Below are 12414 nucleotides of genomic sequence, written 5' to 3' on the forward strand. Positions count from 1 at the left end.
TACTTTTCACCCCATGATTTTCTGATCTCAATTATTTTTGAAATATAACAGGTAATAAGTAATGAAGTTTTTCAGAGGGCTTCCAAAAATTGCACTTATGCAATGAGATCAAACCATATTACAGAACGCCTTTTTATTTTTGCAAATGCAGTTTTACTTTAACTGTTAGTGTACAATTACAGTTGGCATGTGGTATCATTGTATCGGAGTTTCAGGTGTGCAGCACAGGGGTCAGACCCTTGTACAATGTATGAAGTGATCCCCGAATAAGCCTACTCCCCACCTGACACTCTGTTTGATTATGTGAATATTATTGACTATATTTCCTATCCTTTACATCCTCATGACAATTTTGTAAGTACCAATTTGTAGAATTATCTTTTAGAACTTCTCATATGCAGCGGGGTTGGATTTCAATGGGAAGTTTTACAATCTGTACTTTATTTGTTACCTTTTCCCCCTTTAAGAACATTTTAGATGCATGTCTTAGTAAATTTCAATTGTACAATACAGTGTCATTGACTGTAGTCACCATGTAATACATTTGATCCTTAGGCTCCTTCATCTAATGAGTGAAAGTTATAACCAACTTTTACCAACTTCTCCTTATATTCTTACTCCTGGCCCCTGACAACCACTGTTCTCTGAATTTGTTATTTTAAAATTTCACATGTAAATGATACCAGGCAGCATTAGTCTTTCTTTGTCTCACTTAGGTCACTGAGCAAAATGCCTTCAGGTTCATCCTGGTCACCAATGAGAGAAATTTCTTTTCATGGCTTAATAATAATTCATTGTGTGTGTATGTGTGTGTAGAACTTCTTTAACCCATTCCTCCATTACACACACTTGGTTGCTTTCATACCTTCATTACGGTGAATAACGCTCCAAAGAACCTGGGAAGACAGATACTTCTTCATAACAATTGTGTCACTTTGGATACGTACCCAGAAGTGGGATTGCTGGAGCCCATGGTACTTACAATTATAACTCACTACCTATAACAGATAAACAGTTCCTCTTTTCTTGATACAATATGAGATGGATGATAATGATTCCATTTGATCCATATTAGATGACTCACATTTAATGTTTTACTTCTTCCGAGATTCATGTGTCATTTAACTTGTGTTTTGAAAACTACTTTTTCTGCACTCCCACATTTTGGTGTGGTTAAATTTTTAAAAATTACATTTGTTTTCATCCTACATAGTTATATGTTGGCTGTTGTCACTTACAAGAAATATTTCTATTAAAATACAGACAGCTATTTATGATTGGAGGATGAATTAATGAATAATATAATGAGTAGCAATTTCGTATTTCAATCTCTTACATTATAGTATAGTATAATGTTGCTTAATGCTTTCTCCTTCAGAGACACTGATTTTTATCAGGGAAAATACAAATTCCTCATACAAAAATAACAAATTTAGTGCAGCCATTTAAAAAAAAGAGGGCAGAGTATTTGAGGAGGTAAGTTTGGATATTAATATTTGTGACACTTATCCTAAGTTGAAAATGCATCTTCCGAATATTAGGGACAAATATCATTGAGTACCTATTGTTAATGGGATTATGATTTTATCTTTTTCCATTATAACTGAGACAATGAGCATATAAATAAATTTATGTAATGCCAGTATCTAGCAACTTCATCCAAGAGTAGGACTGAAACTTCTAAGATGCTCTTAACAAGGCCTAAATTTTCAGTGTTTGTAAATATTAAGATGGAGGTAAGTTAACAGCGTGGGTGGTCAAGTTTCTTGTCCCAGAAATCTTTGGGAATATGCAAGTGGTTTCTCAGGGGCACTTACGAAGGCACAAAATAAATGACTCTCTGCAAGCTCACAGTCTCCGAGATTCTCAGGTGTGTGATAAGATAAACCATCTTCAAAATTGCCCAAGTGTAAGAATTTCCTGTTCAAACTTGAAGTGACACAGTGATGAGAGATCTACTTTTTTCTAATTTTGCCTCACTCTCAGTCTGCAGGGGGCAGTCTGTGAGGACCACAGATACTGCGTGTAGACAGGAGTAGCGAGGTCTCCTGTGAAGGATGCACAACCTTCTGGCTTCCAGAGGTATGTGTCTCTACTCTCCTATTTCCCTACTGACCTGATTCATTTAATGGGACATTACAAATGCTAGATGTGTTAGAAACAAAGTACAATTAATATACAATCAAATCAAACACTGGTATTCATTTCTGTATACTTTAGAGTAAAGAGTAAAATATGAAAAAACTTCAAATTTTTGCCTTGCAAAATTACTAGAAAGCCTACGACATGCATATTTCCCTTTGAAAATCAGGATAACTTAAGTGAAAAGCTGTAAGCCTCATGACAAGGAGCAGTTAACTTTGGATTTTGTAATTAACAGATATAATTATATATATTTATTAGTTCATATTTAATCCAGACCATAAAAATAGATTCTTAAAATGAATTCATCTAATCATGAAGGTCAAATGTAATTCTTCAAAAGTGCATTTCGGCTAAATAAAAAGTGTTTGACTTGCAGTAAAAATCAAGACTTAGTAGTCTCTGTAAAATGGTTATTTAAACCTAATTATAAACAATTAGGTTTTGAGAAACTGAACAAAACACTGCAAAAAGAGATGCCACACTGATAAGGGAGTCCTGTGGCAGGAATTGTTACACTGTCTGATTAAAGTAAAAATAGTAACATGGCAACTGTGTTACAATAATTAAATTAAGTAACTTTGGAAAGCTTATAAATGTCAGATTGAGTATTCAGTGTTTTACATGCATTGCATCTCACATATTTTCATTCCCAGTTTAATTAACAAACTAGGTTGCTAGACACTAATTACTAATTACTAAAGGTCATATTGTGAATTTCAAAGCCTGACTGCATTCCAAATCTCACTGACTGCAGCATCCAGTGACTGAATTATTAAATTACATTTTCTGATTTAGTACATTTTACTACCCACTAAAGCTACTTTACAGAATGTGATTTTTCTGGACATTTGCACCAACAATGTTCCTCCATATATGATCTACTACACATTTATTTACCATTTTTTGTGTTTGCATATTTAACCATTAAGTAAATTACAGGTTACTGGTGTAAAGTATGTTAAAAAGTCCTTTGATGTTCTATTGCTTTTATTATTTATTTAGCTCTGGGTAACATTAGTATGTCAGGTAACATTTTTAAAATATAACATATTTCATTAAAATTTAACTGATCTCTCAGACCTCTACAATTATTCCAAATAAAATATTTGATAGCATCTCTTCTGTCCTTTGACCTAATAACTGTGACTAAATTACATAATTTAATTGTTGCTAATTACAATATATGCTGACACAACTCTTCCTCCAACTTTAGAACACTCAATCTTTAAACAGTGGATTTGGAAATTGTCATTAAAATTGGTGCATTGTCTTTTTAGTTTTCACAGTTACTCTAACTGCTAAAATGTTTCAGTGGAATCTGACTTTGTAAAGATATTGTTCTGAACTACTTTATTCTTTGCTAACTTGTTACTTTTCATTGCTTCAACCAATAATATCATGTCAAACATAGAATATCATAGAATTACCGAATTATCCTATGGGAAACATTTAAATCTATAAGTCAATTAGGACAAGACTTCAGGTTGGTCAAATGCAAAGTGAGCACTATTTCTTATCTCACACTCCACCCACACTGCCTCTCCCAGGGATCTTGTCTTGTTCACATCATGCGTTAACCCTGAGGTACTGTCATCAGAGGCACCGTCCCTGACGTTACTCAGCTGCAGAGATGGATCTCCAGCCAGAAAACGACTCAGACCTGAATGTGGCTAAGGACTGCAGGAGACAGCAAAGGAAAGGCAAGGGCATGAGAAGCTCCGCTTTACAAACCGAACAGCAAATGTCCTCTGGGGAAATGGAGTTTCAAAATGCTTCTCAAGATCTTCAAGGGAATGACGAGAGCCATCGCAAAGGTGGCACATTGAACAGTCACACAGTGTAACTGTTCTGGGGTGTGCAGTTGGAGGGAAGAAATGTGGGGGGAAGAGCAGGGAATTAGCTGACATATTTTTTCATTTTGCGAAGATCAGAGCTTAAAGTTGCAAAACATTGTCTCAATACGAAATCTGAGGACTCATTTATTCAGACATTGTTGTAAGGTGTAGTCTTTGACCAACGGCTCATGGAGGATTGTATTTCCTGGCAATGCAGTGCTATATTCTGGGGGGAAGATGGCTGTGGGGGAATTGGTTTGAGGTGGTTCAAGATTATTTATATGATTCCCTGTTCATTGGGGTTCTCTGTGCAAACTGTCCAAGCAATGTCTCCATGTGTTTTTCTCTCGCTGCCGATGCACCACCACCTCCAGAGAAGCTCATGGCTGGGGTCCTGGGAGTCGTCTGCCTCATCTTGGTGTTCACTGTAGCCAGAGGGATACTACTTCTTCCCTGTAAGTAAGTTTTTCAAATGTTTAAGAGAACTTCTCACGTTAATGTATCTCAGTGCCTCTGAGCATTTTAGTATATTATGCAACAGAGCTCTCATTTTAAAGTCAGCATTTAGATAAATGTGGAATGTCATTCTGAATTTGTCAAGTGCATAAAGAGAATGATTGTAGAGAGATTGTACATCTATTTATATATTTTAATTTCATTACTCAAATATACGTTTTAGAAATCTAAAAGGCCTTATTGAGAAATACAAATTAATTCTTTAGGTTGTTTAAACCAATATTGTAAGACATGGTGAAGTGTGATCCAAAGTCTTCAAATATTCTTCCCCTAAATCTTTACTTTTTATTAAATGTTTTGGTGAAATCAATTCTATTTCAGATTTATCTGCTTCTAAACAATACAGCAAATTTCAAATTAAGAAACTAAAATTGTGATGTTTAATTATGTTTAATTAATTATATACTAATTAATTATTAATTTTTATTTTGAAAATCACTGTAATGTTTTCTAGGTACTGTAAAACTGGAGAGGAGCAATTGGCCCACAGCAGCAAGGGTGGAAAAATATACATTATGATTTTCAAAGTTCTGTTGTTAGTATAGTTTATATTTTTCTCTGTTCTATGGAAAGCAAAATCTATTTTTGTTGGTAGGATATAAATTATAAAATATGGCAACAAATGTTTATAAATAATGATTATAAGGGAGTGCTTTTTTCTTATGCAACAATATGAAGAATTATATACTGAAAATTACCATTCCACCCCAGGCTCGGTGTCTCAGCTGAGTTGCACATTGTTCGGTGCACCACAATACAGCATGTGTGATTCCTGGTCAAGGCTCATACCCAGGTTGCGTGTTCGATCCCTGTTCAGGGCACATGTGGGAGGCAACTCATCGATGCTTGTCTCTCACATCAGTTTTCTCTCTTTCTTTCCCATCCTCTCTCCTTAAAACCAATAAACGTATCCTCGTGTGAGGATACAAAATAAATGAATAAAATAATCACCATACCAATTGTGACCAATTGGCTTAAATGTCCTACTGCTCCAAGAGATGAATAAATTACATTCCTACTGTAAAAAATAGTGGCTACATTCACAGACGTCGTAGGCATTAAAAACTGGATGTATTTGCTTGTGCGTTTATTTTTTTGTTTTATTTTATTTATTTATTTTTTATCGTTGTTCAAGCACAGTAGTCTCCACTTTCCCCCTCCACCCTCCCCGTCCCCACCCATGCCCACTCCACACCCTCAATCCTACCCCTGTTGTCTTTGTCCGTGGGTCCTTCATACATGTTCTTTGATGACCCTTCCCCTTCTTTTCCCCGTTATCCCCCTCCCCTCTCCCCTAAGGTCACTGTCAGTTTGTTCTTTATTTCAATGTCTCTGGTTCCATTTTGCTTGCCTGTTTGTTTTGTTGATTAGGTTCCACTAATAGGTGAGATCATACGTGTGTTTTATTAATAAGGGCACGAAGAGTGGGGGGTGAGAGATGTAACCTTCCTCCCAGATGTGTGTGACTGCTTTCTGTTCTACATGTATCAGCCTGCCAGCGTGCATAGGGACTGTGCTGGTAAATGTATATATCTGTGCATATATGTAGGTTAAATTTTATTTTTGTATTCAAATTGTGTTCACTTAAAAATTCATAATTTTTATGTTCACCAGTGCCTCTAAACACTCCATAATATTATAGAATTAACTTTCATGTCAAAGTATATCTTTAGACTAAGTGCAAAATTGTTATTCTGAATTTCTGCAGGTATAAATATCAGAATGATTTTAGAAAGTAATTTATAAACATATATACATATGTAACAAAAGTTGTTATCAATGTAAATAAATTTTTTAAGATTATATGGAACTTTGCACTTTAATATTCTCACTGTCTCTAAATACTTCATAATATTATAGGACTCTCATTTAAAATATACATTTAGACTAAATGTAGAATGGTTATTTTGAATTTGCTAAATGTATGACTAATAATGATTGTAGAAAGTTTTAAATACATTCATATATTCTGATTTCATATTTCAAACACATGTATTTGAAGAGTGGATGATCTTAGAAATGCAATCTCTTTCTGAGATTGGTTAAACAAAATAATATTAAGAGGTAGTGAAGTTTGGTCCTCTAGACTTTTAATATATTTCCCCTGAATGGTTATTACTTTATTAACTTTTCCTGGCAAAATAAATTTTATTGCAGATTATTCTAATCCTAAACAATATGCCATATTTCAAAGTATTATAATTTGTTTAGATTAATTTCTAAGAATGACTTTAATTTTTGTAGCTCGTTCAACACTGAAGAAGAACTACTCCTCCCCAATAACAAAGATCCAGAAAGGTACATAATTTTCAATGTTCTCATATTTGCACAGTTTATATTTTTGTCTCTATCTTAGGTGAGATAAAAATGATAACAAATATTTTTTGGGGAACATGAATTATAGAATGGGCTACAATTGTTCATAATAATATTTGTGGAAGAGTGTTTTTTCTTATGCAACTATATAAAGAAATATTCATTTAAAATCTCCAAACCCATTATTGCCTATCGGCTCAAACTTCCCACTGTTATAATATGACAAAATAAGTAATTTTACTCTTCTTAACAAGTGCTTTCATTCATTGACTCTTGGATATGTGTAGAGTGGATATTTGTGTGTGTGTGTTTGCTTCATATGGGCACGTGAATTAGGGGGTGAGGGGCTGACTCTTCTGTGTGTTTGTGTGAGTGTGTTTTGCATTATATGTACCAGCCTGTGAGGATGCTTAGAAATATTATGTACATACATGTTTATACTTGTGCAATTATGTAACATAATTTTCATTTTTAAACTTGAAGTTGTCTTGCCTAATAATTCATCATCGTTCCTCAGCACATTCTTGTGGTCATTGTCCACACAAGTGGTTAACATACTCCAACAACTGCTATTACGTCAGCACTGAAGAGAAAACGTGGACTGAGAGTTCGACGGCCTGTGCCTCTAAGAACTCTAGCCTGGTCTGTATAGATGATGAAGAAGAAAGGGTGAGATATCAAACATTTCATACACTTCATTAATGGCTTGTTTCAGTCAATATTGTATTTGTAGCATTCATCCATATTTTTGTATGTATTTGTAGCTATTTAAAGTCTGTGTAATATTCCATTGTTTGACTTTATAATATTTTGTTATACTGCATACCAGCAATGAACATTTGCTTTTCATAGAAAACTGTGCTATATGTGTTTGGTTTCTAAATTCAACTTTGCTATTTAACTTCACCTCATGTGAAGGACACTAACCACATCACAGCTGAGCAGATTGGTTACACAGGGGGGAGAACCAGGTGATTACAAATCAGATCACGAAATGCAGCTGGCAGTCCTCCACAGCCCTGCCCCTGAGCATTCGTTCTCTCAGCCCTTCTCCTCGCTCACCGCTTACCCACCGGGCTGACTTTGAGTATTGTAGAGTCTCTTTGCTTGTTTTTGAACCTCATATAAAGGAAATCATACAGTAGACATTGTTCTTCCTGCCTTTTTTCACTCCCATATGCTATTGTTGCCTTTTATCTGTATTGCATTTATCTGCTGTTAGGTAATTTTCACTGCTGACTTACGTGAATGTAACATTTGAAAATCCACCTATGTGATGTCTTTCATTGGGGATGTGAGTCTCATGCCCTCAGGGATGAAGAACCTTTCTAAGTCCGTTTCTTTTAGTCATAAAATCCTGTTTGCTTGTTCCACCTCCAACCCACCTACCCTGGTTTCTCTCAGGGAAAGGAGAGACACTTGCTCTGCTTGCTTTTGTGAGCAGGTGTCCTGATGGATCACCCTCTAGGCCTGCCTGGATTTGCTGGGCAGGCTTCCCTCTGCAGGGCGGAGGAGGAATGGTTTCCTTCAGCCACCTCCTGTTGCTGGGTGGGGTGTGGGAAGCACCAAGCCTCACTTTCATTTGGGTGGAAGTATAAGATACCCTCTCCCAGTGTTTTTCCCTAATCCTGGTGTACCAAATTATTTTCCTTCTTCTTTCCACCTTTCAGGATTCTCTTTGAGTTGTGTTTTTTATTAGTTACAGAATTTATAACTGTAGTCTTCAGAAAAATCAGTCTCTGACACCTGGACCATGAGATTCAACAAACACAAAAAAGATCCCTTCAGGTCTTATCTGCTTAGAGAATGGTGCAGGGCCCCCCAAAACAAGCTTTACATTTAGTTTCCTTTATTTGTTTAATTGTATTTTATTGATTATGCTATTACAGTTGTTCCAATATTCTCCCCTTTGCCTTCCCTCCAGCTCCCCCCAGGTCATCCCCCCACCATTGTTCATATCGATGGGTTATACCTATAAATTCTTTGGCTACTCCATTTCCTATACTGTACTTTACACCCCCATGTCTATTCTGTAACTGCCTATTTGTAGTTCTTAATTCCCTCACTTCTACCATTCCCTTACACCACCTTCCGATCTAGCAACCATCAAAATGTTCTCTGTAACCAGAACTCTCTCTCTGCTCTTCTTGGTTCTTTTGTTTGCTTAGTTTGATTTTCAGATTCGATTGTTGATAGAGGTATATTTATTGCCATTTTATTGTTCACAGTTTTGATCTTCTACTTTTTTTTTATCTTCTTCTTAAATAAGTCCCTTTAACACAACAGATAATAAGAGTTTGTGATGATGAACACCACTATTTTTTTTCTTATCTGGGAAGTGTTTTATCTGCCCTTCAATTGTAAATGATAGCTTTCCTGGGTAAAGCAATCTTGGATGTAGGTCCCTGAGTTTCATGACTTTGAATATTTCTTGCCAATCCCTTCTTGCCTGCAAAATTTCTTTGAGGAATAAACTGATAGTTTTATGGAAACTCCCCTGAAGGTAAATAACTGCTTTTCTCTTGCTGCTTTTGAGATTCTGTCTTTATCTTTAACCTTTGATATTGTAATTATGATACATCTTAGAGTGGATCTCTTAGTATCTTTCTTGTTTGCAACTCTCTGTACTTTCTGGACCTGCATGTGTATTTTCTTCACCAAATTAGGGAAGTTTTCTTTCACTATTTTTTTCAAATAGATCTGCCATTTCTTGCTTTTTCTCTTCTCTTTCTGGCACCCCATGATGTGAATGTTGGATCGCTTGATGTTGTCCCAGAGGCAGCTTATACTAGCCTCATTTTTTTGGATTCTTTTTTCTTTTGGGGGTTCTTTTTTGGATTTTTTTGGATTCGTTGTTCTGTGTGGTTGTTTTTTGCTTCATTATGTTGCAAATCATTGATTTGATTATTGACTTCATCCACTCTATTGTTGTTTCCCAGGAAGTTGTTCTTTATTTCAATTATGTATACTTCATTTCTGACTGGATCTTTTTATGCTGTTGAGGTCCTCACTGAGTTTCTTGAGCATCCTTATAACCTGTGTTTTGAACTCTGCATCTGATAAATTGCTTATTTCTATTTTGTTTAGCTATTTTTCTGCAGTTTTTATCTTTTCTTTCATTTAGGCCGGTTTTTTTTGTTTGTTTGTTTGTTTCTTCATTTTGGCAGCCTCCTTGTGTTTGCTTCTATGTATTTGGTACAGCTGCTTTGACTCTTGAGTATTGGTAGTGTGGCCTAATGTAGTAGGTGTCCTGTAGTGTCCAGTAGCACAACCTCCCCTATCAACCAGACCAGGTACTCCAAGTGTGCCCTTCATGTGGATTGAGTGCACCCTCCTCTTGCAGTTGAGTCTTGGTTGCTTTTGGCAAGTCAATGGTGGGATTTACCCAGGCCAATGAGCTGGAAGGACTGGCTGCTACCACTGACCACCAATCTCTGCCCTCTGTGGAGGATCAGCTGTGCAGAGGCAGGGTGGTGATGCTCCAACATGGTCTGTAGCTCTCCACTGGGTGCACAAATCTTGGGGTTTCCTGGGTGGGGCAGGCCAAGGTCAGCCTCCACCTCTGCTTGGCCCGGGTCCACCCTGCCTGGGCTATTGAGCAATCTAAGATGGCTACTACTTCTGCTGGGATTGGAGATTCCCAGGTGAAGCCAAGCTGTGAATTTAAGCTGGCTGGTGCTAGTGTAATGCCTGGGACCACTTGGCAAGGGATGTGGAATGGGGAAGAAAAGGAGGTGGCTGGGGGTTCACGGAGGCCTGCTGTTGCTTGTTTGGAAGGATTTAGGAAGTTCTGAAGCATGAGCCAATACCAGCCATTCACATGGAAAAGCCACTGTTAATAGCTGTAAGTTGGGTGGCATGGAGCCTCAGGTGATCCCTAGGGCTGGGAAATCATTATGAGCTAGGTCAATTGAGTCTCAGATATAACACCCACCTTCCGGCTCTCTGGCTCTGCCCACCTTTCTGTCTGGGAGAAAGCTGTCCGCCAGCTCTCACCTTGATGCCAGACATTCCAGTCCCTCCCTGTATACCACTGGTGCCTTTCAAGCTGCTACCACAGTGCTGGAACTCAGAGGTAGGGAGTCTGTGTAAGTTCATGTGTGGGTTCTTTAAGAGGAACTGCTTGGGACCCCAGAAGTTCCTCCACTGACTCAATTCCTGCTGGTTTTTGCAGTCAGAAATTATGGGGACTTATCTTCCTGGCACTGGAACTCTGGAGGCTGGAGGGGGCCTGGTGTGTGTCTGGGACTCCTCGCCCCTGAGATATCCCTCATGAACTTTTATCCACAACACGTGGATGTGGCAACAGTCCATTCAGCATCTCCACCTCTCCTCCAGTCTGATGGATGTGGTTTCTTTAATTCCATAGTTGACAGAATTCCATTCAAGTGGATTTCTGATGGTTCTGAGTGATGGGTTTTCTGTAATTTAGTTGTAATTTTTATGTGATTGTGTGAAAAGGCAAGCCATATTTACCTATGCCAACATCTTCCCCTTTATTTTCTCAATTACAGTCCCTTAATTTTTTAAAAACCGAATCTCTGAAAAACAATAGAAAACTACAATGATTTAGTTATGGATTCAAATACATTATATAAATGTTCAGAAACTTATTTTAAACCTTGCGGAGTTAGATTTGCCAACATGGGTACAACTAAAATAAATGTAGCAGAATATTCTTTATTAACCTAAGAGGATAAATGAAACTATGATGCATAAATGTTTAGGAGTTAATTTTAAATCAAATGTACACATGTTGTTGAAAAGTTTTGACAGTATGAAAATTGATTTTAATACAACTGTAGCAAAAGTCTAAATATATCTTTGTGTTAGATTAGGATCCAACACTCCATTTTGTTCTCTAATGAAGGAACCTATGACACAATACACTACATGCATCATAAAAAGCATAATGCAAACTTTCAGAATGAGTATTTAATAATTTGTTTTTATTTTGGGATAGAAATTTCTGAGTTTCCTATCACCTGCATCATGGATCGGAGTTTTTCGTAGAAGCAGTGATCAGTCGTGGATGTTGATAAATGGTTCAACTCCCACACTACAGTGAGTCTTTTTTATTTTGTGCTGTATAAGAGGAAAACATAAAAGAGAACAATTCAAAAGTTTTATTAATACATTTGTTTAAGTTGAATTGTGAGCATGATATTCAGAGTTAATGCAATGTTGATATAAATATTAAGAATGACTATTTAGTTTTCTTAGTAACTATACTAAGTTACTAAGTATAGTTTCCATATGATTTTACTATATCATATGGAAAATAGCACTGCCCATTTGTAAAACATGCTATTGTGCTTGCATAGAACATGCTATTTGTTGTTGCGCAGATTGCCCTCATACAATGTAGAACAGGAGTGTGCGTTTTCTCCACTGCAGGATAACAGAATCGCCACCTGGTAACAGAAACTGTGTGGTGTTACACGGATACGGCCTTGCAGCAAGCAGTTGTGAATCTTCAAAGATATATATTTGCAAGCATCGGTTTTATGGTTAAAACTTGGATTCTGCTGGGTAACTATTTTTCATAAAATGGCAATAATATTATGATTGCATAAGTCTTATACTTATAGGAAAATTTTTT

At 36.7% G+C, this 12414-nt stretch overlaps 1 protein-coding gene across 1 annotated transcript; it reads left to right on the plus strand.

Annotated features, from left to right (window-relative positions):
- Positions 1-3775: 3775 nt before the first annotated feature.
- LOC128780516 (NKG2-A/NKG2-B type II integral membrane protein-like) lies at positions 3776-11880 on the plus strand. Its single transcript, XM_053920890.1, has 5 exons — positions 3776-3954; positions 4329-4435; positions 6741-6794; positions 7330-7481; positions 11776-11880. The coding sequence occupies exons 1-5, from the start codon at positions 3776-3778 to the stop codon at positions 11878-11880; spliced, it is 597 nt and encodes a 198-aa protein (XP_053776865.1).
- Positions 11881-12414: the final 534 nt, after the last annotated feature.

This window comes from Desmodus rotundus, chromosome 3, assembly GCF_022682495.2.
Source record: "Desmodus rotundus isolate HL8 chromosome 3, HLdesRot8A.1, whole genome shotgun sequence".
Lineage (NCBI taxonomy): Eukaryota > Metazoa > Chordata > Mammalia > Chiroptera > Phyllostomidae > Desmodus > Desmodus rotundus.

Coding starts and splice junctions, on each gene's coding strand:
- LOC128780516 (XM_053920890.1), top strand. CDS start 3,776: ATGGATCTCCAGCCAGAAAACGACTCAGACCTGAATGTGGCTAAGGAC. Junction 4,436..6,740: donor AGGGATACTACTTCTTCCCT/GTAAGTAAGTTT, acceptor TAATTTTTGTAG/CTCGTTCAACACTGAAGAAG. Junction 7,482..11,775: donor TAGATGATGAAGAAGAAAGG/GTGAGATATCAA, acceptor ATTTTGGGATAG/AAATTTCTGAGTTTCCTATC.